General features: G+C 42.4%; 1 protein-coding gene across 1 annotated transcript in view; it reads left to right on the top strand.

Annotated features, from left to right (window-relative positions):
• Positions 1–25,364, top strand: part of CUBN (cubilin) — a 263,561-nt gene that overhangs the window by 225,693 nt on the left and 12,504 nt on the right. The window contains exons 60-61 of the mRNA XM_079913331.1: positions 14,646–14,854; positions 24,841–25,003. Of these exons, the coding sequence (XP_079769457.1) occupies positions 14,646–14,854; positions 24,841–25,003 (372 nt within the window). The remainder of the gene's footprint in view (positions 1–14,645; positions 14,855–24,840; positions 25,004–25,364) is intronic.

Raw genomic sequence — 25,364 nt, 5'->3', positions numbered from 1 at the left:
CCCTCTGCCCGGGGTATTTGCCACATAGAGAATGAGTCAGGTGGCATTAAGGTCAGACTCACAGACCCTTGCTATGAGACAAAGGCAAAAATACCAAAGCACATGTTTAACAAGGACAAAGGTGGAGACATGCCCGAACGGGCAGAGCTGTAGACCAGGGAGCAGGTGACGAGACCAATGGCTCTGTTACATCATTGCCCAGTGAGATGCCTTAGGAAAGTCCTATAATTTTGCTGAGCTCAGCTTTTGTCCACTAAAAACGTTCAATTTGAAGTATTACTACATTCTATCTTTTAAGAATGCGATGGGGATGCAGTAGGTAATTTCTGTAAAGTACCTTAGATGCCAAACAGAAAGACTGATACGGATCAGAAAGTAATATTGAAGACCTGGATTTCTACAGGGCTCCATGACCCACCCCACCCTCTCTGTGAGGCAGAGGGGCGGGAGAGAGGGGTCATTATTATCAACAGGACGGCTCCAGGGTGCGCTGAAATCTAACCAGCAGACCCTAAAGTACATTTTATAAGTTAAAGCCAAAATCAAAAGCTAAATTCCAATAAAATTCCAAGGCCTCGCAGACACCTAGCACGTAACTGTTACTCCATCAATCCATCGATATTGGCTGTGTGAATGAATTAAAGAATAAATGGATAAATGATCCTTACTTTATAATCACATTATATTATGTATAATATGTATATGTTATACATCGTATCTAGATTCGCCTCATTCTCAATATGCAGTCATGGTTCATATAATTCAGCTATTACTCGGGGTGGTAAATTGGATGACTTTTATCCTTAGAGAATTAGGAATACAGGGTCAGACTCAACATTCAGGTGGTGTGTCTGGTCTCTGGATTTTTACGTGCTGCCTTAACATCTGGAAACTGACTCTCAGACATGCTACAGGAAGACAGTTGGCAGTGGTGGGAAGAAGTTGAGGTGGCTCAACAGGAGTTTACTTGTAAGAGGGGCTGGAGAAGAAGGAAAGGTACACAGAAAGCTGATGCCAGTTTGGGGCCCCAAAGATGGAAAATATAACCACAGCAAACGGAGGAAAATGTAACAACATATCAAATTCAGACTTCTGGTTCTAGTTATTTTTAAATTTCACAGTTTTGGTGTTAAGTTTGGACTTTGGGAGGGGCATTCTAAAGTTCTATAGCTAAACATTAAAAAAATAAACTTAAAAACATTCAGTGACACTAAATATCGATGCGTCTATGTTGTGCTTCCTAGCAGCCTGGTGTTAGCTGCCAGACGACATTACTTTTAAAAGTACAATTGCAGTAAGGTAGTTGAATTATAAAGTGAATAATTTCCTAAGTCACTGCTCAAATAACCCTCAGTTTAGCGAATATGGGGATATTACTTGAAAGCAGTGTTGTTTGTCTGTTCTCTTAATGTCATTTGCTCCCTCTGATGAAGTCTGACAATGAGATGAGCTGAAATTGTAAACCCATTTGCAGAAAACTAGACTAAGCTTATTTCCGCTCTTTTTAAGTCTTGTAACGTTCACTGCTGATTAGGCATCCCTTGGGAGATGATGCCAAAGACAAGGTTATCTGCAGTTTCTCCTTTGTGGGTTTTACTGACAAGGGTTTTTTGCTGAGCTGAGAATGTGGGAATGTGATAAAGAAACTTACAAATGCTTAGTTCACCAAAACCTTACAAAAGCAGCAGGCAGGAGTAAAATTCCAGATCAGCCAAAAGAAGAAGAAAAGGTTTTTATGAAAATATATTCCAATATCAATCTGTGCTCTAACCCACTCACCCCCTCCTTAAATGACCAAATTGCTGCTCCTGGTCTTGAAGGATAGGGTTGTCATTGGGAAAATGAAACCAGATGGTACTGTGAAGACCAAGCTAAGTGATAAAATTGAGTTAGTGGTAAATTATAAGGTAACACTTTGAAAAACATTGAAATAAAGAAGAAGCTGGCAAGCAATTATTCTGCATAACCTAAACAACACCAGCCCTCCTAAAAATGCAACTCATCCAGCAACTGGATGTTTAGGATTAAATTATTTATAAGCATATATTCCCTGTAATAATCATTATCCTTATTCATTGGGCCTGGCTTTAATGTAGTGTTTCCAGCAGCATAAAAGCAGACTGGTCAGCATTAAACACTGAAAAAAATTCTTTACTTGTAAACAGTTGTTTAGAGATAAAACATTATCAGGGTCTATATTCTTCTCTTTGTTCTGAGATGTGAAAAATCTGCTACCTTTGTGTGGTAGCTTTAATTTCAGTTCACCCCCAGGAGAAGATGTCAAGGATGCCCAAGGCATACAGATAAGGACTGCCTGTCACTGAGCTTCTATGGGAGGGGCTTTGCATGGATTTTCTCATCTAATCCTCACAACTACCCCTGAGACAGGGATTATCCCATTTTACAATGGAGGAACAAAGAAGTTAGGAGATTAGGTAATTTGCTTGCAGTCAAAGGGTTTATAAGAGGTAAAACCAAGCTTGGAATCAGGTAGGACCATCTCCCAAATTCATCCTTTTCCTAAAATGCCCACATCGCTTTTGTAGAGATCAGTGAACACACTCAGGACGATGAGGGATTCTGGGGGTGACTTTTCTCAAAGGCAAGTCATTTCTTTTCTAACTCTTTGGGGAGATAGAGCTACTTTTCTCCATTCTCATCTTCTTCTTTGACACGGCCTGCTTTCCAATTTGTACCTAGTCCTAAATAGTGCATTTAATTTACTGTCACTATATAAATATTGCACATAACTGCAGCAGTCACTATTTCCTCCTTCCCATAAGGAAAGGAAAAAAATATTTTTTAGTAAAATATACTATTTATAAATAATATAGCATAATTATATATTTATAGTATACTTATATTTATGATACAAATATATTTTATATATTATAAATATAATATACATAAAATATATATATTTAGTATTTATATTTTAAGTAACATTTATATTTACAAATAATTTATATATATATGCATACATATACACATACAGTAAAAGCCCATTTTCTTTCCGCTATTGACAGACAAATGTCACATCTGTCTTCACAGCTTTGCATGATATAATGGTAAAGAATTAGCACAATTATGTGGAGTATAATTCCATTGGAATATAAGGGTAATAAATTTCTGTATAACAAAAATCTCTAACCCCAAATGATGGCCTCCAATTTAGTAAAATTTCTTAAAATTCTATCAAAATTAAGGAATTTGGGCATTTATTTTTATGTTGTAATCCTAATTGGCATTCTCATATATTTTACTTTACAAATTGGGGAACTGAGTCACACAGAAATTAAGTGACTTGCCAGGGCCTCTTAGCAAATCTTGAGCAGAACTGGGAAAATAATCCGTCTCCTCTAAATCACACTGCCACCAGAGTCATAAAATTTAAATATCAATAGCACAATGTGCAACCTAATATATTAACGAGAACAACAAAACAATTCCATGCCCTTGTTTACATTATTAAAAACTATTGTATACTCTGGCTTGATGAATTTCATATCTTTTCTAATGCAACCTATTTTATGACAATTGAATAGCACATTGCTATTAATCCTGCTCTCTAAATAGAACAGTTTCTAATTTTTGCTAACTTTTGACTTTGTAATTGTCAATGATGAGAGAAAGTCATTCTTCTATATAGTGCGCTGCACATTAGAGTGTCTGGAATTTTACAAATTTTTAGATTTGCTCTGCCTTCTGAAATCCAACACTCAGAGATCAGATTTTCTTAAGTAACAGAACTAACATCATTTATAATTGCAAATTTTTAGCTAAACAAGCATTTTCCTACAAAAACAAAAAAACAAAACTACCCCTTCGGCAGTGTTTTCAATCTTTCGGTGATATTTTTGGTGTTGTTCTGCTGATTGTTTCTTCACAATCAAATATGCCACGAAAGTCAACTAACTTACCTTTGAAACAGCTTAATACATAGGACCAAAAACTTGGTCCTATGCCTGTGTGTGTATATATGTATGTACATATATACATATACACACACACACATATATATATACACATATACAGACATATATATAGACACACATACACATGCACATGTACATAATATGCTTATTGCATAGTAACAACTTTATAAATCAAGAAATATATTTAATCCCAAGAATTCCCTTATAAACTTAGACTAGAAAGCAAAGATCCCTCCAGTAAGAACTATCTATATATTTTCTGTGCTTTCCTGAATTGCTTATTCAACAGTATTCACCAGCTACTTACTATGCAGGCAGTGATCTTTTCTCTGGGGATACGAAGACAAATTCAACAAGATCTCCATTTCTGAGAAGCTTACTCAGTAGTCAGCAAATAATTGTAAATTCTGATAAATGCTTTTGTCAGAAGTATGTGCAGAGGACAGCAGAGGCAGAAGCCATCTGAAGTACTTCGGCACTGAGTAAAATAAAAAGGACACAGGAAAAAAAAGTTCGCGAAAGCACTGCAGGGAGTGTGAACCGTGAACTGTCGTTAGTGGTTTGTAACTGTAGCGCACGCTGTGGGGATAGACTGTCGAGGTTCAAACTCAGCCCTGACACAGCCCAGCAAGTTTGACCTCGGACAGTTACTTATCCTCTTGATTTTCTCATCTGTAAAAGGGGCCCACTAATAGGAACTACCTCACAGGGTTGTGGGGAAGATTAAACTAGAACATTCCCTGACACTCTTTTGGCACGCACTAAATTTTAGCTATAAATCATACTCACTCGGAAGGCTGAGAAGGCCTTCGTTGGGAAAGCAGGCATTTTATGTGCAAAGTTGCAAAGTCCTATCCCATTTCAGAGGCCACACACTGGCTTGCACGTTGTTACTACCGCTTTGGGTTGTCAGGTAGAGAGCAGTAGGGGCTGAAACAGGAGAGACAGGACGAGGTGGACAAGGTGGGCTCTGCATCAGTTGCGGATGGAACCGTTCGTCGTTTGGAGGCTGGAGAGTACTACGATCTAATCAGATGTGGTGTAGGAAGCACATGCTAGCACCTGTGAGGGTGATGTTTCGAAGCAGGGGCAGCATTTTAGACAGAGAAAAATTGGGGAAGTATTGCCATCATGTAGGCAGGGGATGAGAGCAGTGACAGTGTGAGAATACAGAAGGAACTTGAAAGGAGAAGCACTTAAGACACAGGATCAAGAGGACACGGTAGTCTTTGAACAATGAATTGAGGGAAAAGGGAAACATGATGACCCTAAGGTTTCTGGACAATATCCCGCGATACCGCTATCTAAATGTAAGTTTACAGGAGGGCCAGGTTTCATAGGAGAAAGTAATAATGTTTGGTTTTGGTGCAGAATGTTTGGTGCCTTTAAGGCATCCAGCTAATGTTCAGCAGGGAGTCAGACACAAGGATGAGAAGCTCAGTAGAGAGATCAGGGCTAGAACTCTGGTCTTATTTTGCTTAGAGACAGTGTAGTGTGTAGCACATATACGTTTGAAATGATTATATCTTCCTGGTGAATGTGGTGAATTGACTCATGTTATTCTGCAAGGTCTTTTTCTGGTTTTTTTTGCTTTAATGTCTACTTTTTCCGATTCAGTATACAGCTTCCCTAGCTTTCTTCCAGTTCATGGTATATTTTCCAATCTCTCCACTTTCAACATTTCTCTACCCCAAAGAATGTATTTGGGTTTTGTTTTACTTTGTCTTTCAGTTGGAGATTGGACCATGTTACTAATAAAATTACTAACATTATTGGATTTAAATAGACCACCGTATTGTTTTCTGTTTGTTCCGTATGTTCTTATGTTTCTTTAGCCATCTTTGTGTTTTTGCCTTTTCTGAATTAATCAATTGTCACTCTCTTTTAAAAATCATTACTGTCCGGGCGGCGGGACAGGCGGGCGCGGAGGTCGCCTGTGCTGGGCTGCGTGCGGCGAGGCTCCGGCGCCTCCGCGGAGCATCGCGGATCTGGGGAGCATCGCGGATCTGGGGAGCATCGCGGATCCGGGGAGCATCGCGGGTCCAGGGAGGGGCGGCGCCGGCCCTGAAGCCTTGAGAACACGGCTAGGCAGCCGTAGTTCAACGGGGAGCTGGCCTAATGGGAGCTAGGCGCCTGCTGGCGTCTCAGTTCTTGGTGGGCCCGGGAGCCCGCGGTGGCCAGGCCGGGGACGACAGCAGGTAGGAGTGAGCCGCTGGTGTGGTGACGAGCAGGGAAGGGAGGACACTGGCTGTCGGCCTGTGAACCCAGGCAAGAAGCAGCAGCCGACACAATCCAGACCCGGGTCCGTGGGCCCAGCTCGGTCCTGGGAGGCCGGTCGGTGGAACAATCCAGACCCGCAGGTGTGGCTCTTGTCACCCTAGGACTGGCTTCGGGACAGATCCTGCCGCTGAGCTCGGGGCGCCGTCCTCAGTTCCCCGGGAGAGTGGAGTGGAGACCGGGGTGTGCGCGACTCAGCACTGCGGCCACGCACGTCCAGGCCACCGGCAAGGGCAGTGGGGAGCCTGGGGTAGTGGTGGCCTTGGGAGTGTCCTCCGATGGCAAAGAACCTGCAGGCTTCTCAGATAACTTCGGTGTAGAACGTCGCTGCGTTGAAAGGCAGTTCTGTGTGCTTTTCCCCCCTTGGCGTGTATCAGCAGTGCTGAGGCAGCAGGTGTGATGCAGGAGCGTGAGCAGAGACCGTCTGGAATCCCCAGACTCCGGGGAAACTAGAGGGGACAGCCAGCCTAGGGAAGAGGGCCCTCGCCTCGGGGCCCTAATCCTGGCTCCAGCCGGGGGCGCTCAGGGGAGCTGCAAAGTCTTCTGGGCGAGCAGAGCCCCCAGTCCTGAGCTGTTCTTCGCTGTGTTTGGGTCATCTCCCTCCATCCAAGGGGAGAAATCTAGAAGAGGTTTAAGAATCAGTGCTTTAAGAATGTGGATCTCGCAGCTGAAACCTTGGAACACGTGTTTTCAGCACAAGGTGTTAAAGTTAAGGGAAGGATTTAATGCCTTTTCAAGGAGGGTGTCTCCACGTGGGCAGAACTAGAGAATAAATGGGTCTTGAATAAAGAAAACAAAAATAAATAAATAAAAATCATTACTTATAATCAGTTATTCTTAGGGATTATAACATTCACCTTTGACTCATTAGAATCTAATTTAAAACTAGTCCTGTTTTTGGGGGCTGGGTACGCGGGCCTCTCACTGTTGTGGCCTCTCCCGTTGCGGAGCACAGGCTCCGGACGCGCAGGCTCAGCGGCCATGGCTCACGGGTCCAGCCGCTCCGCGGCATGTGGGATCTTCCAGACCCGGGCACGAACCCGTGTCCCCTACATCGGCAGGTGGACTCCCAACCACTGCGCCACCAGGGAAGCCCTAAAACTAGTCCTTTTACCATATCATGATAAATGCAACATTTTAACTCCATTAATCTACTTCCTGTCTTCCGTGCTGTTAATATCAATTATTTAAATTCTACATACGTTTTAAGCATATAAAATGTTTTTATTGTTTCAGTTAGTAATTATGTATACTTACCATTGCTTTTGTTCTTTCTTCCTGAATTTCTGGGCTTCCATCTGAGATCAGTTTATTTCTTTTTGAAGAACTCCCTTTAGTGTTTTTTTTTTATTTATTGCAAATCTTCTAGTAAAAATGTCTTTTGGTTTTTGTTTTTCTGAAAATGGCTTTATTCTGTCTTAAATTTTGTGGGATTTTTTCTCTGAATACAGAATTCTAGTTTGGCAATTATTTCCTTTCAGCACTTTAAGATGCTATTTCATTGTCATCTGTGTTCTGTCATCTTGGCGAGAGAGTCCTTATGGACTACTTGCTGTGCTATCCACACTTGGGACACCCTCACCCTGGTCATTCCATTGTGGTGTGCGGTATTCTACAATGAGCTATCACTCGTGTGTGTGTGTGTGTGTGTGTGTGTGTGTGTGTATTTTAGCCATTCTGATAGAAATGTATTCATATCATTATGGTTTTAATTTACATTTCCCTAATGGTGAACAATTTTCATGTGTTTTTTGGTCATATGTATATCCTCTTTGGCAAAATAGATGTTCATAATTTTTTCCCATTTTTTAATTGGATTTCTTGTTTTTCCACTATTGGGTTTTGAGAGTTCTTCATATATTCTCAGTAGTAGTCCTTCCTCAGGTACATGGTCTGCAAATATTTTCTCCCAGTCCATAGCTTGCCTTTTTGTCCTCTTAACAGGGCCTTTCTTAGAACAAAAGTTTTTAATTTTGAAGAAGTCCAGCATATCAGTTTCTCCTTTTATGTATAGTGTTTGGATAACAAGGCTAAGAACTCTACCTATCCTGAGGCCGCAAAGATCTTCTACTTCGATTTCTTCTAAAAGTTTTATGATTTTACATTTTTCATTTATGTTTACGATCCATTTTGAACTAATTTTTGTTCAAGGTCTGAGGTTTAGATTGGACCTCATTTTTGCCCCTGGATGTCCAATTTCTCTATCACCATTTGTTGAAAGACTATCCTTCCTCCACTGAATTGCTTTTGCATCTTTGTAAATAATCACTTGGACATATTTGTGTGGACATATTTCTGGGTTCTTTATTCTTTTCCATTGATCTGTTTGTCTAACACTCCACGAATATCATACTATCTGGATTACTATAGCTGTATAGTAATAGGTAGATTGATCCTTTCCAGTTTTTTTTTTTTTTTTTTTTTTTTTTTTTTTCAGTATGCGGGCCTCTCACTGTTGTGGCCTCTCCCGTTGCGGGAGCACAGGCTCCGGACGCGCAGGCTCAGCGGCCATGGCTCACGGGCCCAGCCACTCCGCGGCACGTGGGATCTTCCCGGACCGGGGCACGAACCCGTGTCCCCTGCATCGGCAGGCAGACTCTCAACCACTGCGCCACTAGGGAAGCCCGATCCTTTCCAGTTTATTCTTCTTTGTCAAGATTGTTTTAACTATTCAAGAGCCTGTGACTTTCTATGTAAATTTTAAAATAAGTTGTTTGTTTGTTTTGTTTTGGTTGGTTGGTTGGTTTTTATTAAGACTTTATTTTTTACAGCAGTTTTAGATTTATAGCAAAATTGAGGGGAAGGTACAGAGATTCCCCTTATGCCCTCGCCCCTCACGTGCACAGCCTCCACCATTGACCACATCCCCACCAGAGTGAGACATTTGTTACAACTGATGATATTCAGTGAAGCATCATAACCACCCAACAGCCATAGTTTGAGTCACAGTTCACTCCTGGTGTTGTACATCCAATGCATTTGGACAAATGTGTAATGATGTGTATCCAATGTTATGGTATCTTACAGAGTATTTTCACTGCCCTAAAAATCCTCTGTGCTCTGGCTGTTCATGCCTCCCTCCCTCCCTCCCCCCAACCCCCGGCGACCACTGATTCTTTTACTGTCTCATTAGTTTTGCCTTTTCCAGAATGTCATCTAGTTGGAACTGTACAGTATGTAGCCTTTTCACATTGGCTCCTTTCACTTAGTAATATGCACTGAGTTGCTCCCATGTCTTTTCATGGCTTGATAGTTCATTTTCTAGTCCTGAATAATATTCTATTGTCTTGATGTACCACGGTTTTAAAATAAGCTTTTTTAAGTCAACAGAAAAATCTTGCTGGGGCTTTGGTAGGAATTACAATGAAAGCTATGCATCATCTGGGAAATAACTGGCATCTTTACTAGGCTGAGTCTTCCAGTCCATGAATACATACGTCTCACCATTTATTTAGGTCTTGAATTTCTTTCATCACTTGGTAACTTTCAGCACACAAGTTCTGTATACATTTCAGTAAGTGTATACCTAAGTATTTTATTTTCTTTAGAGCAATTGTGTTTTTAACTCTGGTTTCCACACATGCATTGTGAGTTTATAGAAATGTGATTGCTTTTGTGCCTTGTTCTTCCATCCTGAGTTCTTGCTGAACTCATTTGTTAATCTAGGAATTTTTATGTAGATTCCTTGGGATTTTCTGCATCTGCAAATAGTGGCAATTTTATTCCTTCCTCTCCAGTCTGTATTTTTTTTTCTTGTCTATTACAATGGCAAGAGTTTCCAATACTTTGTTGAATAGTGGTGAGAAAAATGTCCTTGCCTTGTTCCTAACCTTAGGAAGAAAGCATTTAGTTTTTCACCATTAAGTATCATGTAAGCTATATGGTTTTTGTAGATGCTCTTAATGAAGTTGAGAAAAGTCCCTTCTATTCCTAGTTTGCTGAGAGTTTATGTCATGATGTGTGTTGGATTTTGTCACATCCTCTTCTTGCATCAGTTGACATGATTATATCATTATATATTGCTTAATAAGTCATTTTTAAAATCTCAAAGTTGGTGAGAATGATTTTCATGAAACGCCATAAGACTATTAATGCATACATAGGGTGTTTTCAGTAATACCAAAATAATGCAAAATAAATTAAAAGTTAATTATATAATTTTCCCGAGTTCTTTATACATTGCATTGCTCTTTTACTTGTGACTATAGCTCCTGATTAACTGCTGAGATTACCTTTCTTTTAGTATTTCAGTTTTATGCTTCCCAAATATTACCAGACTAAGTACACATTCTAAGTTAAATTAGGCTGGGTCTCAAATTAGGATGTTTAAAGTGAGGCAAATTGAGTGACATTACTGAAAACAAACAGAAAAACATAACTCAGGTTACAAAAGCCATTAAGAAATGTTTTCCTTGCAGATATAAATATGATACTTAAAAGGTGGTGCATGTTTAAGGTTAGGGAGTAGAGAATAATAACTCCAATTCACTTTTAGCAAAAAAGACATGTTCATCTGAAGCTTAGTTGAACTTTTTAAATGAATTCACTGCTTTAGGGCAGCTGTCTACTGTAGCTTTGAAAATCACAGCAAGATTTACTCAAAGAAAGGATTATGGAACTCCCATTTCCCTAAGGAACCAGCCTTAAAGGCATTTGTGTTCTGTTTCCTGTGCTTCAGTGCCGCTTCCTTCAACTACATTCAGCTACAGCCTGAAGCCCTAGCTGGCTCACTGGGGAACAGGAAAATGCCTGAAGTCAGGCTGATTGTTATCTGAAAGTACAGCTAGCCAGCCACCACCTGTCCAAGTAGCGGTTGTCCAGGGATGGACATGGACATCTTTTATTTGACTATTTATTCATATAATATTATTCATATAGAATATGAGTTGTATAATTCACTCATATAATGTTATACTTCAGTTATTTGACTATTTTAGCCAGGACTATCTGATGATAATTTTAGTTCTCCTTTATTTTTTTACTTGTATGTATATTTTATGAGTTCATCAATGTGCTCTATTATAGTTTGATAATTCAAAAAAGCTATTTTTGTATTTGTCAGCTATTGCCACAATAATGCTGTATAACAAATGATCCAAAATGCGGTGGCTTATACCTAGAATATTATTTTTGTCACTTATGGGTCAGCAGGCCAGTTTGCCTGCCTGTTCCAGGATGCAGGTTGACTGTGCTTGGCCTACAGTACAGCCTGGAGTCAGGTCTGCTCTCCACGCAGGTACCCAGGGTGTGAGCTCTTGGTGGATCACAGGAGGACAAAACTCCAAGCCAAAAAACATAAGCACATTTAAGGCCTCTTCCTACTCCATGACCATTAATATTCCATTGTCTCAAGCAAGTCATATGGTGAAACCTAACATCAAGTGACAGAAAATATACAGCTAAGTCCCCTACCTATGAGTGAACTCTGTTCCGAGAATGCATTCGTAAGTCCAATTTGTTTGTAAGTCCAACAAAGTTAGCCTAGGTACCCAACTAACACAATCAGCTATGTAGTACTGTACTGTAATAGGTTTATAATACTTCTCACACAAATAATACATTAAAAAAACACAAAAAATGAAACATCTTTAATCTTACAGCACAGTCCCTTGAAAAGCACAGTAGTACAGCACAACAGCTGGCGTCCAGAGGCTGGCATCGAGTGAGCAGGCAAGAAGAGTTACTGACTGGAGGAGGGAGGGGAGGTGGGAGATGGTAGAGCTGAAGGATCACAGCAATAGGAGATGGAGGGCAAGCTGCCATTTCGCTCACACCTGACGTTGATGCAATGCATGTTCGCATCTTTGAAAGTTTGCAACTTGAAGGTTCGTATGTAGAGGACTTACTGTACTCTGTCCATTCTGGGGCCCTGCAAAGAGAGATTCTGAAAAGTTAGGAATCATGCAGTCTCCCACTCAGTCTGTGCCAGTGCACACCAGCGATCTGCAGATCCTTGCTCTGGGTTTCCTGAAGGGAGGGTATCTCTGTCTTAGGGCGTTAGTAGCAGTAGTAGCAATAATAGCTGCAGCAGTAGTCTCGTCTACTGAGTGTGTATAATGGCACTCTTGGTGCCCAGTACAATTGTCATTCTGCCCTTATTAACTTATTAGCAACAATTAATAAGCAAGGGGTGATAAAACATATAGCTTGAATTTTTAAAAATAGCATTTAGTTTTTGCAGCTGATGCGTTAGTAGAATAAAGCCCAGTGGTCTGGTTTTCCTACATGCAGACCTCCAGCTCTGCACTGCCCCTTGCCTCCGCCAGCCTGGACCACAGCGGTGTCCTGGGGCCTGGCTTCATCTCCTCCAGGCCCTCCCTTATGTGTAAACGTGACCACCAGATGCATCTCTAGGTCAGACTTGACGAGAAAGTGCATTCATTCTGACCCTACCACTCCTCTGATCAAAAACCTTTCTAGTGGATCCCTATTACGCAGAGAATAAAGTCTAAAGGTCAAATTCTATACATGTAAATTCTTGTCCACGTAACCTTTGGTTACGAGGTCTTTCAACCTGGACTTGCCAATACCAGGCAAGTCTACATGGTCTCGTCCTGTTTATCCTTTAAGATGCAGATCAACTGTCACCTCCGCCTTGAACATTCTAGGTCCTCTTAGCCTGAAGTAATAATCTCCCTTTCTTGCAAAACTCACAAGACTTTTCCTGCCTCTTTCATGGCACCTATCATTTTCTAAATTGTATCATTATTGTTGATTTACGACTTACCACTGCTATTAGACTACCATTCATCTTCTCCCATCTCAGTACTAAATAAAAAAATAGATAACTAGTAAGAACCTACTGTATAGCACAGGGAACTCTACTCAGTACTTGGTAATGACCTGTATTGAAACAGAATCTAAAAAAGAGTGGACATGTAGATATGTATAACTGATTCACTTTGCTGTACAGAAGAAACTAACACAGCATTGTAAATCAACTATACTCCAATCAAAATTATTTTTAAAAATACTAAATATATTTCCTTGGCAATATTTAATAGATAAATAATTTTCTCAATTCATTAATACCCTGAGTAATTGTTCTTCCCTGCTAGGCGTGTCAATAAGCTTAAGTGGTTGCCTTAGGTAACAGTCAGTCCACACTGGAGTGAAAACTGTGCAAACCCCGCTTCTTCATCTTGCAGGCCTGTTTCGTAGGAGCAGAGTCATGAGCATTGCTTTGCTTTCAGAATAATTTTGTTCTAGATGCCACCTATGGATATGTCAGGGACTGGGCCTTCGGAAGCATTTCAACTCCAGGAAACATCGGACTGTGCAAATACTCTGTAGTTTTACTTGCCTTAGAAGCTATGACAGGGTAGCCTGACCTCCTAAGTAAGGCACCTATCCTGGAAAACGCTCCGCGCCTTTGATATCCTTTGCATCCGAGGTCGGCAGCCATTGTTTGCCTTTCCTGCCAAGAGCGTTTCCTGAATCATAGCGCCCCCTAATGTTGAAATCAACCCTTTCACTTTTAACAGATCAAGTAAATGGAATGAGACTGTGAATTTAACTGCGGAACTTGTAATGACGCACATTTGTGTAGAATGCAAGCTTTATGAACACTCTTTTGAACGCCTATTTCATCTCTATTCCTACCAGGGCTGTTCTGAGCTTAATTCATCCTCACGTATATCTTTGGAAATTGTCAGTAGAGTTTTTCTTCCTTACCAAGGCATCACCTTAGGCTGTGGAGTGGAAGAAACTAAATCCCGTGCTCTGAGGAGTTTGTGCCGTATTTTTTTTCATAGTTGAGTACTGAGAGTATTCTTTATCTCTCTTTTGTATTTTTATTCTGAATTTCAGAGTTTTCATTTCAAAGTAGATATTTTTCTCCACTAAAGTTCCTCTTCTTCAGCTTCCCCTTATTTTTGGAAAAGAAAAAATTCGAATATAGAGTTCAGTTCAATATAAAGTGGACTGTAGTGTTATACGCCTCTTATCCTCCTTCTACCAGGTTATTTAAATAAAAGATTTGTTGAGAGCCAGTTTTCTTGGGATGTTGGGTAAAGTCTTCTTAAATTCAGTTTTCAGTCTGATAGCGTTCATAAAAGCAGAACATAAAGGTAAAACGGGTTCACAGTTTCCATCAGTTTTTTTATGCAAAATACTTTGTATAAAATTGGATTTTTCAAGAATAGAAAAAAGCTCCAATAAATTCCATCAAGAGTTTACAAAAATGCATATAGAACCCTATCTGTTTACCCACTTTTCTAGGCAGCTAGATGTGAGCTGGTAGAGATTGGTGGATTGGTGGTTGAAGAGGAAATAATAGCGAAGAAACTAAGATGAGGGGCAGCAGTCTGATAATGTTCATCAAAGTGTGACAGAAAAAAGAAACGATATGATTTTTAAAAACCCTCCTCATAAAATTTCAGTTCCATTCTCTTTGCTCTGCATCGTGATGTGTCTTTTTTTTTTTGAACACAGGCCCTCAGCAAGGATGTGGTGGTTATCTGACACGTTCAGATGGTACCTTTGCCTCTCCTGATTCTGATTCGAATGGAAGATATGACAAGAATTTAAACTGCATATGGTTCATGACGGCCCCTGTAAACAAACTAATTAGACTCACCTTCAACACATTTGCTCTGGAGGCAGCAACTAGTTTGCAAAGATGCATTTATGATTACGTCAAGGTAAGGCTATTATGTTTCTTAACAGAGTCTTCTAATACAGACTTTTTCATGGTGTATTCCAGTTTGTACCACACAGGAAGTCCTGAAAGTTGTGAGTGCTGATAATTTTTACAGAAGAGCTCTCTCTTTTTTTTTTTTTTTTGCTGGACGTGGGCCTCTCACTGCTGTGGCCTCTCCCGTTGCGGAGCACAGGCTCCGGACGCGCAGGCTCAGCGGCCATGGCTCACGGGCCCAGCTGCTCCGCGGCATGTGGGATCTTCCCTGACCGGGGCACGAACCCGTGTCCCCTGCATCGGCAGGCGGACTCTCAACCACTGCGCCACCAGGGAAGCCCCGCTGATAATTTTTAAAATGACCTTTTCTTCAGTGATATAATATATAATATTACAGATGCTCTATCTTCACATCAAAATAATCTTTAATACAAGTGACTCAACATGTTTGTGCAGCTTCTAACATTAGCTTTAAGATTTACTGTTCCTCCAAGCCTTGTCAAGAGATGATCTATGGGAAGATAGGTTGTGTGGAAAGAGATACTCAAAGGATCTTTGGCAAAGTCTAAAATAAATGACAGTGTCTGTATGCAAATCATCACCCTTACTTTATGTTCAAAGTTTGTATATTTACTTACATTACTTTTAGATGTGAAAAATATCTTAGTTCTGAAGTCCCATTAGAAGTAAATCAAGAAAAGTTTCCATTTTTAAATGACTCTTTAATATCAAATCATTGTATCTCTCAGGCTATATGCACTCAGCTTAAACGTGCTAAGGAGCATCAACCAGTGTAGACCACTACCCTCCTGGGGGAAGACATCAAGTGAAGCAGCATTTCCGCTCACCAGGAGCTTACATCTGATTGCAGAATTAAGGGATGACACATGCAAGTCAACACTAGGTAGTTCAGGAGAGTCAATACACAAGTGCATGGGGCACAGGCTTGAAGCCATGTGCAAGTTTAAAAGGGAGGATGATTCATGATCATCTGCTGTGAACAAGAAAGACTTCATAGAATGAGGGGACACTTATTCAAGTCGGGAGGGAGGGCATTCTAAGCAAGGCGAACGTACAAAAAAGGCATTGAAGTGGAAAGAGTGAAGAGGCTGGCTTTATCAGAGCAGAATATTGTTAAAGCGGAACAAGAAATAAGACTGGCTAAGTGGAGAAGTGTCCAGATTGCACAGCATCCTGAAAGTCAGGCTAATGGCATTTAGATTTTAGGCAGCTGGAAATAAGGAGTGATTGCGGGTTTCCAGTGAGTGGTAAGTTGAGAGCAGTATGTAAGAAAGATGACTCTGGAATCAGTGTTCTGGGTGGATGGTCAGGGGAGACTCTGGAGTTAAGACCCCAGAAAGAAGTTACCGTTAGGTAAGAAGGGTACAGAGACGGTACAGATGACAACCTTGGTGTGAGAGAAACTTTTAAGTTCAAAAATTACTTAAATTTTACAGAAATGGGTTTTAAAAGTAAGAGAAGGAAAAATCATAGAAAAAATACACATTTGAGCACTTCATTACATATAGACTGCCTTACATTTTCACTGTGAAAAGAACCAAGCTGGGAAGACCAAAAGAATGTCAGTACTGGGACTTCCCTGGCAGGCGGTCCAGTGGTTAGGATTCCACCCTTCCACTGCAGGGGGCATGGGTTCCATCCCTGGTCTGGGCCTGAGAATGTCAGTACTCTTAGGAGGAGGCCATGGGTTTGTAAGTATTGGTTCAGTCTGGGTGACAGCAGAGCAGACAAGTGAAATTTCCCCGGGGCAGACAATGGGAGGAGCCTGAGCAAGAAGACAGCAGCCCAGACAGGAGGCAGCAAAAGAGCGTTTCTTTTTTTTTCTTTTTTTGCGGTACGCAGGCCTCTCACTGTTGTGGCCTCTCCCGTTGCGGAGCACAGGCTCCGGACGCGCAGGCTCAGCGGCCATGGCTCACGGGCCCAGCCGCTTCGCGGCATGTGGGATCCTCCCGGACCGGGGCAGGAACCCGTGTCCCCTGCATCGGCAGGCGGACTCTCAACCACTGCGCCACCAGGGAAGCCCCAAAAGAGCATTTCGTACATCAGGAGAGAGATGCTGTCTTTGAGAGAGGCTGCATGGCGCTAGAAGGCCTGGCTCCCACTCAACTCCAGGAAAGGTACAGCGTGAGGCAGCCAGAGAGGACAAAGCAGAGGCAGGAGGAGAAACAGACGCGTCATGGAAGACATGGACAAACCAGGAATAATGCAGTTACCATGGAAGGCGAGGGAGAAAACTCTTTACCAAGGATGCACGGTCAGTGCTATTAAGTTGTAAATTAGAAGCCAAGAAAGGTGAAGATAAAGAAAAAATTCATTAGATAGGATGACAACCATTTAAATAAAGTGTTGGCACAGAAGCCAGATCAGAGGGAGTTCAGGAAGGACTGCAGATAACAAGGAAGGTCCGTTCGGGTTGAATTCTTCTTGTCTGAAATGAGACCAAAGGGGCCAGAGCAGCAGTGAGCTGAGGTTCAAGACTATTTGAGCACTACCTTGATTTTACAGAAGAGTAACAGGCTTTTGAGGCAGGTAATATGGACTCAAACCCAGCGTAACCGTACCAATCTTGCAAGGCTGTTTTGAGCATAGAGAGTATTCAGCACTGTGCCTGACATATAATTTGTAAATAAATTTCTTTCCTTTTTCCCCCCTTTGGGTAATATGAGGGCTATAGCATCTCCTTTTTAAAAAATATGATGAATAATTAAGTTAGATATACATTATTATAAATACAAATTCATGTGGGATGTTTAGAATATGGTCCTGCCAGGGGGAGGGCTGATTGGATTTATTTGCAAGATTCATTTCTATGTGTGATTTGATAATATAATCAAAAGAGCTATTGGGAGTTCCCTGGCAGTGCAGTGGTTCAGGCTGTACGCTCTCACTGCTGAGGGCCCGGGTTCGATCCCTGATGGGGGAACTAACTAAAATTCCACAAGCCGCGTCGGGTGGCCAAAAAACATTACAAAAATAAATAAAAGAACCATTAATTTTCTAAATGTCCTCAAGCTATTTAGGATAGACATAGCAATATTGAAAACAAGGAGTTATCCTCTAGCTTCAATATAAAATGTCCTTTTTAAAAAAAGAAATTCTGTTCAAATCTGCTTTTGTTTTCCTTTTTGGGAAAGCAGTTTCCCTCAGTTGGCAACTTCTCCAGCTTATACTAAACTGGCAGATCACCGAGCAGTTCTTGGAATGTGAGGCCGGGAGGTACCTTTATTAAAGAGATTCTCTGTGATAAATGGGACAGTTGACTCATTTGAGACTGTTTCTTAGAGATTATAATCAAATCACTTTTTTAGAAAAGTTAATTTAATTCTGTAGGTAGATATACAGGTGAAAACGTGCCAAGTCCATTATTCATTATTGTTTTCGAAAGGGTTGACTTGGAAAGCCGTTAAGATAACTGCAGTAGGGAAATTCCCTGGTGGTCCAGTGGTTAGGACTCAATGCTCTCACTGCTGAGGGCCTCGGTTCAATCCTTGGTCAGGGAACTAAGATCCTGCAAGCCGTGCAGTGTGGCCAAAAAAACAAAGCGAAAAACAAAAACAAAAAACAACAACAAAAAGATAAACGCGGTAAATAGGGAATTGTGTATTTGACTGAGCAACTGCTGTTGAAATGGACATCACATGCATTCCATGAAGAGTCACGTGACATGATTGTATGCCAGGCATTGTGAGATAAGTTTCCTCACGGAGCTGTAAGTGGACGAGACTGACAACATGACAAAGCCAATGAACATGAACGACACCGAAAAGTAGAGCAGAAGAGGGTATGAGTGACGTTACTCCGGGGTTCAGAAGGGCTTACTGGATGGATGGCTGAGCTGGGTTTCAGAGGAACAGCACAAAATTGTGCTTCCCGTGGGGTGTGGGAGACAGGCCACCAGGGGGAGGGGGGTAAGGAGGGGCGGGAGCTGCCTGCCGTATGCCCAGCAGTTCAATCGTTGCTCTGTGGAGCACAGTGAGTGAGACAGCAGCGGGGGCTCCCGACCAGGACCGTAGCCGACGTTGCTCTGCCAGCAAACGTGGGAACTGGCAGAGAGGAGGCGCCTCCTTCCTAGCACTGCCCAGCTTCTTCTCAATGCAATCAGTGCCCCTTGGAATAGCCAGTATTTTCTAATGATACTTTGACCATCTGAAGTGAAAGGTCATCTATGCCATAGCCTAGCCATATACATAATTTCAATTTATAATTATGCTAAATACAATGAAAAGGAGAAATAAAAGGAAAGCCCGTAGAATAGTGTGTATTTCAATATGTAAATGCTCTGATACAGCTATGCTAAGTCACTAGGTAAAGCAGTCAGATTCTTCTAATATGTGGACTTGTGGCAATGCACAGGCATACATTTAAAGTGCTACGGGGTAGCTCTGTTGGCAACTGAAATGCCAATAGCAGCGCCCGTCCACAATATGAATTTCCAGAATGGTGGAAGACTCAAACCAAATGGTTCTAAACAGAACAAACTACAGACTTCCCTCAACTTACGCAATAGTTGCCTTCTTGGAAATTTGGTATATATTAAAACTGTGCAAAATATGTTTGTGTTTATATACAGAATGGGCTTAGGTCCTGGGATAAAGAATTTTAAACAGTTTCATTACACACATGTCTGGTGGGACATTCATAGGTACGTAGGACCTAGAATAAATCTTCACTTTGCAGACGCGTCCTGAATTTTGATGGGATTCCGCAGCGTGGCTTCTAGGTGCTAAACGCCAGCTATAGCCTCAAGCTATTGTGATGAGCCCAAAACACCACACTTGTGCAAAACACTCCCTAGGGGATGGTACTGTTCCCGTGGAAAACTTCTGTCTTAACCCACTGGGCTTAACCATTCAGTCTGTGATCGGCCGTGGGAGGAGGGCTGTCGATCCCTGGGGATGCGGCGGCAGTTATGGGGGCATCAGATCCTTATCCTTATGGGGTAGTACCTGCTGTTCATTCATTCCATAAACGTTAATTTGAGCACCTGCTATATGCCAGACACCGGAAAAGAGCACTGAGATTACATAATAGTCATATTAATAATATTAATGATTTCATACAATAATACTACTTTTTATTGTTATATAAAAATTCCTGCAGTTAGAGGTGATTCTCGTCATTGCCCCTTAGTGGATCTTCCTGAGATCACTGGCACCAAGAAAACATTTTCCCAAAAAGGTTCTGTAAAGGATCAGAGTTCAACCCCAAACCTAAAAAATCCCTCTCTACTCTCACTCTCATCCCAAATTATGCCCAGGCCTGTTGTCCAGAAGTCCCACAGTACAATCAAAGAATTCATGAAGACACTCTGAGATGCAATGTAGAGATGCTTCAAATAAGACTATCAGAATTCTCCCGTTATCACATTCCCAGGGAAATGTTAAACGATAAAGTCCTAAGGAAACTAATGTCTAAAATTACGGAGTTAAATTTTTTTTTTGATTTATTTATTAATTTATTTAATTTTGGCTGTGTTGGGTCTTTGTTTCTGTGCAAGGGCTTTCTCTAGTTGCGGCGAGCGGGGGCCACTCTTGATCGCGGTGCGCGGGCCTCTCACTGTCGTGGCCTCTCGTTGCGGAGCATAGGCTCCAGACGCGCAGGCTCGGTAGTTGTGGCTCATGGGCGCAGTTGCTCCGCGGCACGCGGGATCTTCCCAGACCAGGGATCGAACCCATGTCCCCTGCATTGGCAGGCAGATTCTCAACCACTGTGCCACCAGGGAAGCCCTGGAGTTAAATTTAAAAAGAATTAAAGCCCAATATCAAAGCCTATTGCCTTCATGCATTAAAAGTTCATAGAAATTAAAACCCCAAAATGTCCTTCCCTACTTCCTTTAGCTGCTCCAGTCGATGGCTGAGCACAGGAGAAGATCTGGCAGAAGGTGTAGTCAGAGGCTCTCTTCCACTAGATTATTTGTGCAATTCCTTCCGGGCCTTAACTAGATTCTAATATGTGCCACTGTTAAAGAGGTTTACAAGCCGAGAAAACACAAAATTCCTCTCAGCACTTATCTGCGTCCACAAGACTTAAGACTTAGGACATAATTCAAGCCCCGGGCCCAAAGCCGTCATGGCAGCAGTGTGTGCTCCCGGAAGGCACTACGCAGCGGCTGGTGACGGTGCCGGTCCCGGCACCATTTACCTCCTAGTGCGCGTAGGGTTTCGCATCAGCAGCGTTGCTTAGGGTTCCTCCTGCCATTCTCTATAAAGCCACCCTGCTCAAGGTCATGGTGGAGGCGTCAGGGATGGGAGAGCAGGGGAAGAAAATCCTGGCCTCGGTTACACAGAAGGCCAGGAGCCTCCGTCAGCTGTCCTATTTCAGCTCCATTAGGAGAAGTTTTATGGTAGCAGTGAGTGAACTAATGCAAACGCCAGCTCGAGGCCGGGCATGTAGGACATTTCCTTCCATCGTCCTGACCAGTCACCTATTTAAAACCCACATCAGATCTTACCGCTCACGTAGGAGAAGATACAAAGTCCTTCGCGTGAAGTGTGGGAAACGTCAGTCTTGTCCCAGTGAACTTTCCCAGTCCCATCTCTGTTCTCTCACCCTGATCTCCAGGTTGGTCACCGTGTGGGCAGGTGTTGACACATGCCAGGCCGTTTTTATTTCCGTGGCCTTCCATACCTTGTCCATCAGGGTGGGATGCCCTTCCTCTCTTCTAGGTCTGGAAGGTCTCTACTTACTTTCAAATACCAGTTCAAATGTCCGTGTGAGGCTTGTCCTGGCTCGATCATCTGGGTTACCCTGATACATTGAATTTTTCTCCTGTAGCACTTACGTTTCTCTATTTTATGTATAATTCACACACACATATATTTAATTTATGAATCTCTCCCTCTCATTATTCGTGAGTCAAATTAGTGTCTGGAAAGTGCTTTATGCATCCCTGTATACACAGAACCTTGGTTGGAGGCCTGGCACACAGTACATAGAATAAAAATGCTTGCCAATATAACGTGATTATAGAGGCAGCAATGGTTATAAAATTTTAACTTGTTTACCAGAAAAGGTACATTACCTAAAACTTGGCAAATCTGCTCTTCTATAAAATGAGGGGATTAGATCACTCAACTCTCTGGTTTCTTTTGGCTTTAAAATTTTACTAAATTTTACTAAAATCGTTTAAGCAGGAGAAACAGTGCCATCTAGTGGTAAATTTGTTTTGTGTTTATTTTGACTTGACTGTTTTTAACCATTTCTATTTTATGTATTCCCAGCATTTTAAAATAATGTCAGCGGTAATGGCTATGCTGAGGTTTATAACCCCCCATGGTCCTGTTATAAATTCAATATTTGGATAGGCAAACAGATACTTGTTTTAGAAATGCAATAGAGATTACTCAGGTGAAGAACACTTTTTTTTGTTTGTTTTGAAAATTTGATGTTAGAGTTTTTTTTTTTTAAAGGTCAAGTCTTTATTTATTTATTAATTTATTAATTAATTTATTTTTGGCTGCGTTGGGTCTTCGTTGCTGTGTGCGGGCCTTCTCTAGCTGCAGTGAGCAGAGGCTACTCTTCGTTGCGGTGCGCGGGCTTCTCATTGTGGTGGCTTCTCTTGTTGTGGAGCATGGGCTTAGTTGCTCCGCGGCATGTGGGATCTTCCTGGACCAGGGCTCGAACCCATGTCCCCTGCATGGGCAGGCAGATCCTTAGCCAATGCACCACTAGGGAAGTCCCAACACTTTGTTTTCTAGTAATGTGTTTGAGAGAAATCCAAGCACTCGCTACTTCAATGGACATTTGCTGAAGGTTCTTGTGCCTGGGAATTGCTCTGGGTGCTGGCGACACACAGTGAATAATCAAAGTCCCCTGCCCGTGGGAATTACATGCTTGATGGGTGAGAGACCAGAAGAGGTAAATAAGCAATAAGCAATAAATAAGGTACGTTTTTGGGCTTCCCTGCTGGCGCAGTGGTTGAGAGTCCACCTGCCGATGCAGGGGACACGGGTTCGTGCCCCGGTCCGGGAAGATCCCACATGCCGCGGAGCGGCTGGGCCCGTGAGCCATGGCCGCTGAGCCTGCGCGTCCGGAGCCTGTGCTCTGCGGCGGGAGAGGCCACAGCGGTGAGAGGCCCGCGTACCGCAAAAAAAAAAAAAAAAAAAAAAAAGGTACGTTTTTATCATCGTAGGGAAAAGGAACAGGAAGATATTGGGGAAGCGCCCATTAGATAGGGTTGGGCTCTCTGAGGAGGAGATGTCTGAGCTGAGACCCCATGATGCTGTCCAAGGGCTGAGCAGAGAGCTCCTGGCAGGAGGGGCAGCTCAGAGAGACTTTTCAGGGCCTGGGGGAGTTACAGGAATGTGGGGAGGGGGCGACGGCCCAGAGCGGCCCAGGCCAGACCAGAGAGGGGCTTGTAGGCCACGGTAAAGAGGGTGGAGTTTTACTTCAGATGCAGTGGGGATCCACGGGGATATTGTAGGCCAGGCAGGAGCGTATTCTACTCTAAGCTTGCAAATGTTCAGGCGGCTCGGTGGAGAATGCTCTGTGGAACCAGAGCTGGCAGGAAATGTTACAACAATGCAGGTGAAGGAGCACCGTGGGAGCAGTGGACATGGAACCCTTGGGATAGATGTTGGAGGTGGAGCAAAGTAGATGCGGGGTCAGGAAGACACAGGGAGGAATCAGGGTGGCTGAGGTGTTAGGCTTGAGCCCTTTACTGACATAAAGACGACTTGGGGAGAGCAGGCTTGGCAGGGTGGGTAGCGGGAGAGAGGAATCACTTTTTCACTCCTTAGGTATTTATTGAGTGCCTTTTGTGTGCCACTCTTCTGAACACTGGGGACCTAGCAGTGAATAGAACAGGCAGCAGCCTGTGCTTTCATGGAACTTGTATTCTCTTCAGAGGGGAAGACAGTCAATTAAATTATATATGAATATATACATAAGTATGAGGTAGAAGGGAATACGTGCTCTGGAGAAAAAGTGAAGCTGGGAAGGAGAAAGGGGATATTGGGAGAGCTTGCATGTTAAATAGGGGCGTTCAGGGAAGGCTTCAGTGAGTTAGTGGTATCTGAGCAAAGGCCTAAAGCAACAGAGGGGAATGAAACCAGGAGGATAAATAGGAGGGCATTCCAGGCAAAGGGAACTGCAGACGCAACAGCTGGGATGCAGGAGTGCCGGGATCGCGCAGGGAGCAGAGCAAAGAACGTGGCAATGAGAGGTCATATGGGAAAGGCCGGGAATGGGGCTGGGAGCAGATCCTATGAGGCCTCGAAGGCCGTTGTAACGGCTTTGAGTGGATGAGAAGGAGTGAGGAGGGTTCTCGGCAGAGCAGTGACCTGCTCTGACTTACATTTAAACTGTAGCTTCTGGCTGATGTGCTGAAGACAGCTTCTAGAGGGTCAAGAGCAGATCAGGGGGACCCAGGGGGAGGCTGCAGTGAGAATCAGGCGAGAGACCGTGATGGTTTGGAGCAGCGCGGCAGGGAGGGCGGAGGTGACGGTACGATGGGTTTGCTGGCTCTAACGACACATCATTTTTTAAATCGAATTTTACTTTCCCAATGAGAAAAAAAAAACTTCAGGCAATATACCAGGTTTTTAGTAAAAATCATTATAGTATAATTGATTCAATAGCAATTCTGTTCCTAAATTAAAACTAGCTTTAAGAACATTAGTGTAGGGACTTCCCTGGTGGTGCAGTGGTTAAGACTCCGTGCTCCCAATGCTGGGGGCCTGGGTTCAATCCCTCGTCAGGGAACTAGATCCCACATGCATGACGCAACTAAGAGTTCACATGACGCAACTAAGGAGCACACGTGCCACAACTAAAGAAGCCAGCGAGCCGCAACTAGGGAGCCCTTGAGCTGCAGTTAAGACCCAGTGCAACCAAATAAATATTTTTTTTTAAAAAAGAACATTAGTGTAAAATTCTTAACCATGACCTGTCGTAACTTCATGTCCATTTTAGTGTAAAATATGCAGCTTCTTTGTGAATAATGGATAACTAATGAGCTGTTTTTCTTTTCAGTTATATGATGGGGACAGTGAAAATGCCAACTTGGCTGGAACATTTTGTGGTTCCACCGTACCTGCTCCATTTATTTCTTCTGGGAACTTCCTTACAGTTCAATTTGTCAGTGACTTAACTTTAGAAAGGGAAGGATTTAATGCTACATATACCATCGTGGACAGTGAGTAAACTGAGACATTTTTACATAGTGTGAAAGACATGTGTATTTATGCACTAAAAGTACTGCCATGCTTATATCTATACTCAGTGTTAAGGACTAAACTCAACGTTAATTACTGTGCTCAATGTTAATGACTGTCCAAGTTCAATGTCAGTTACTAAACACCACGTTAATTACTCCGTGTTTAATCCATGGTACAAATTTGGTACAATTCTTAGTCAAGAATATAGACTGTAAATCCTTCATAGAATGATGTAAGTATAGCTCCTTTGGGCTGGAAGAGTAAGGAAAGCAGAATTTTAAATATGTGTGATGAGTTACAAGTAAAATGTCTTCTAAGTTGTTTCTTTCTTCCCATCTC

This window comes from Stenella coeruleoalba (assembly GCF_951394435.1).
Source record: "Stenella coeruleoalba genome assembly, chromosome: 2".
NCBI lineage: Eukaryota > Metazoa > Chordata > Mammalia > Artiodactyla > Delphinidae > Stenella > Stenella coeruleoalba.
The sequence above is the reverse complement of the archived record's forward strand: the minus strand, read 5'-3'. Positions and strand labels throughout refer to the sequence as shown.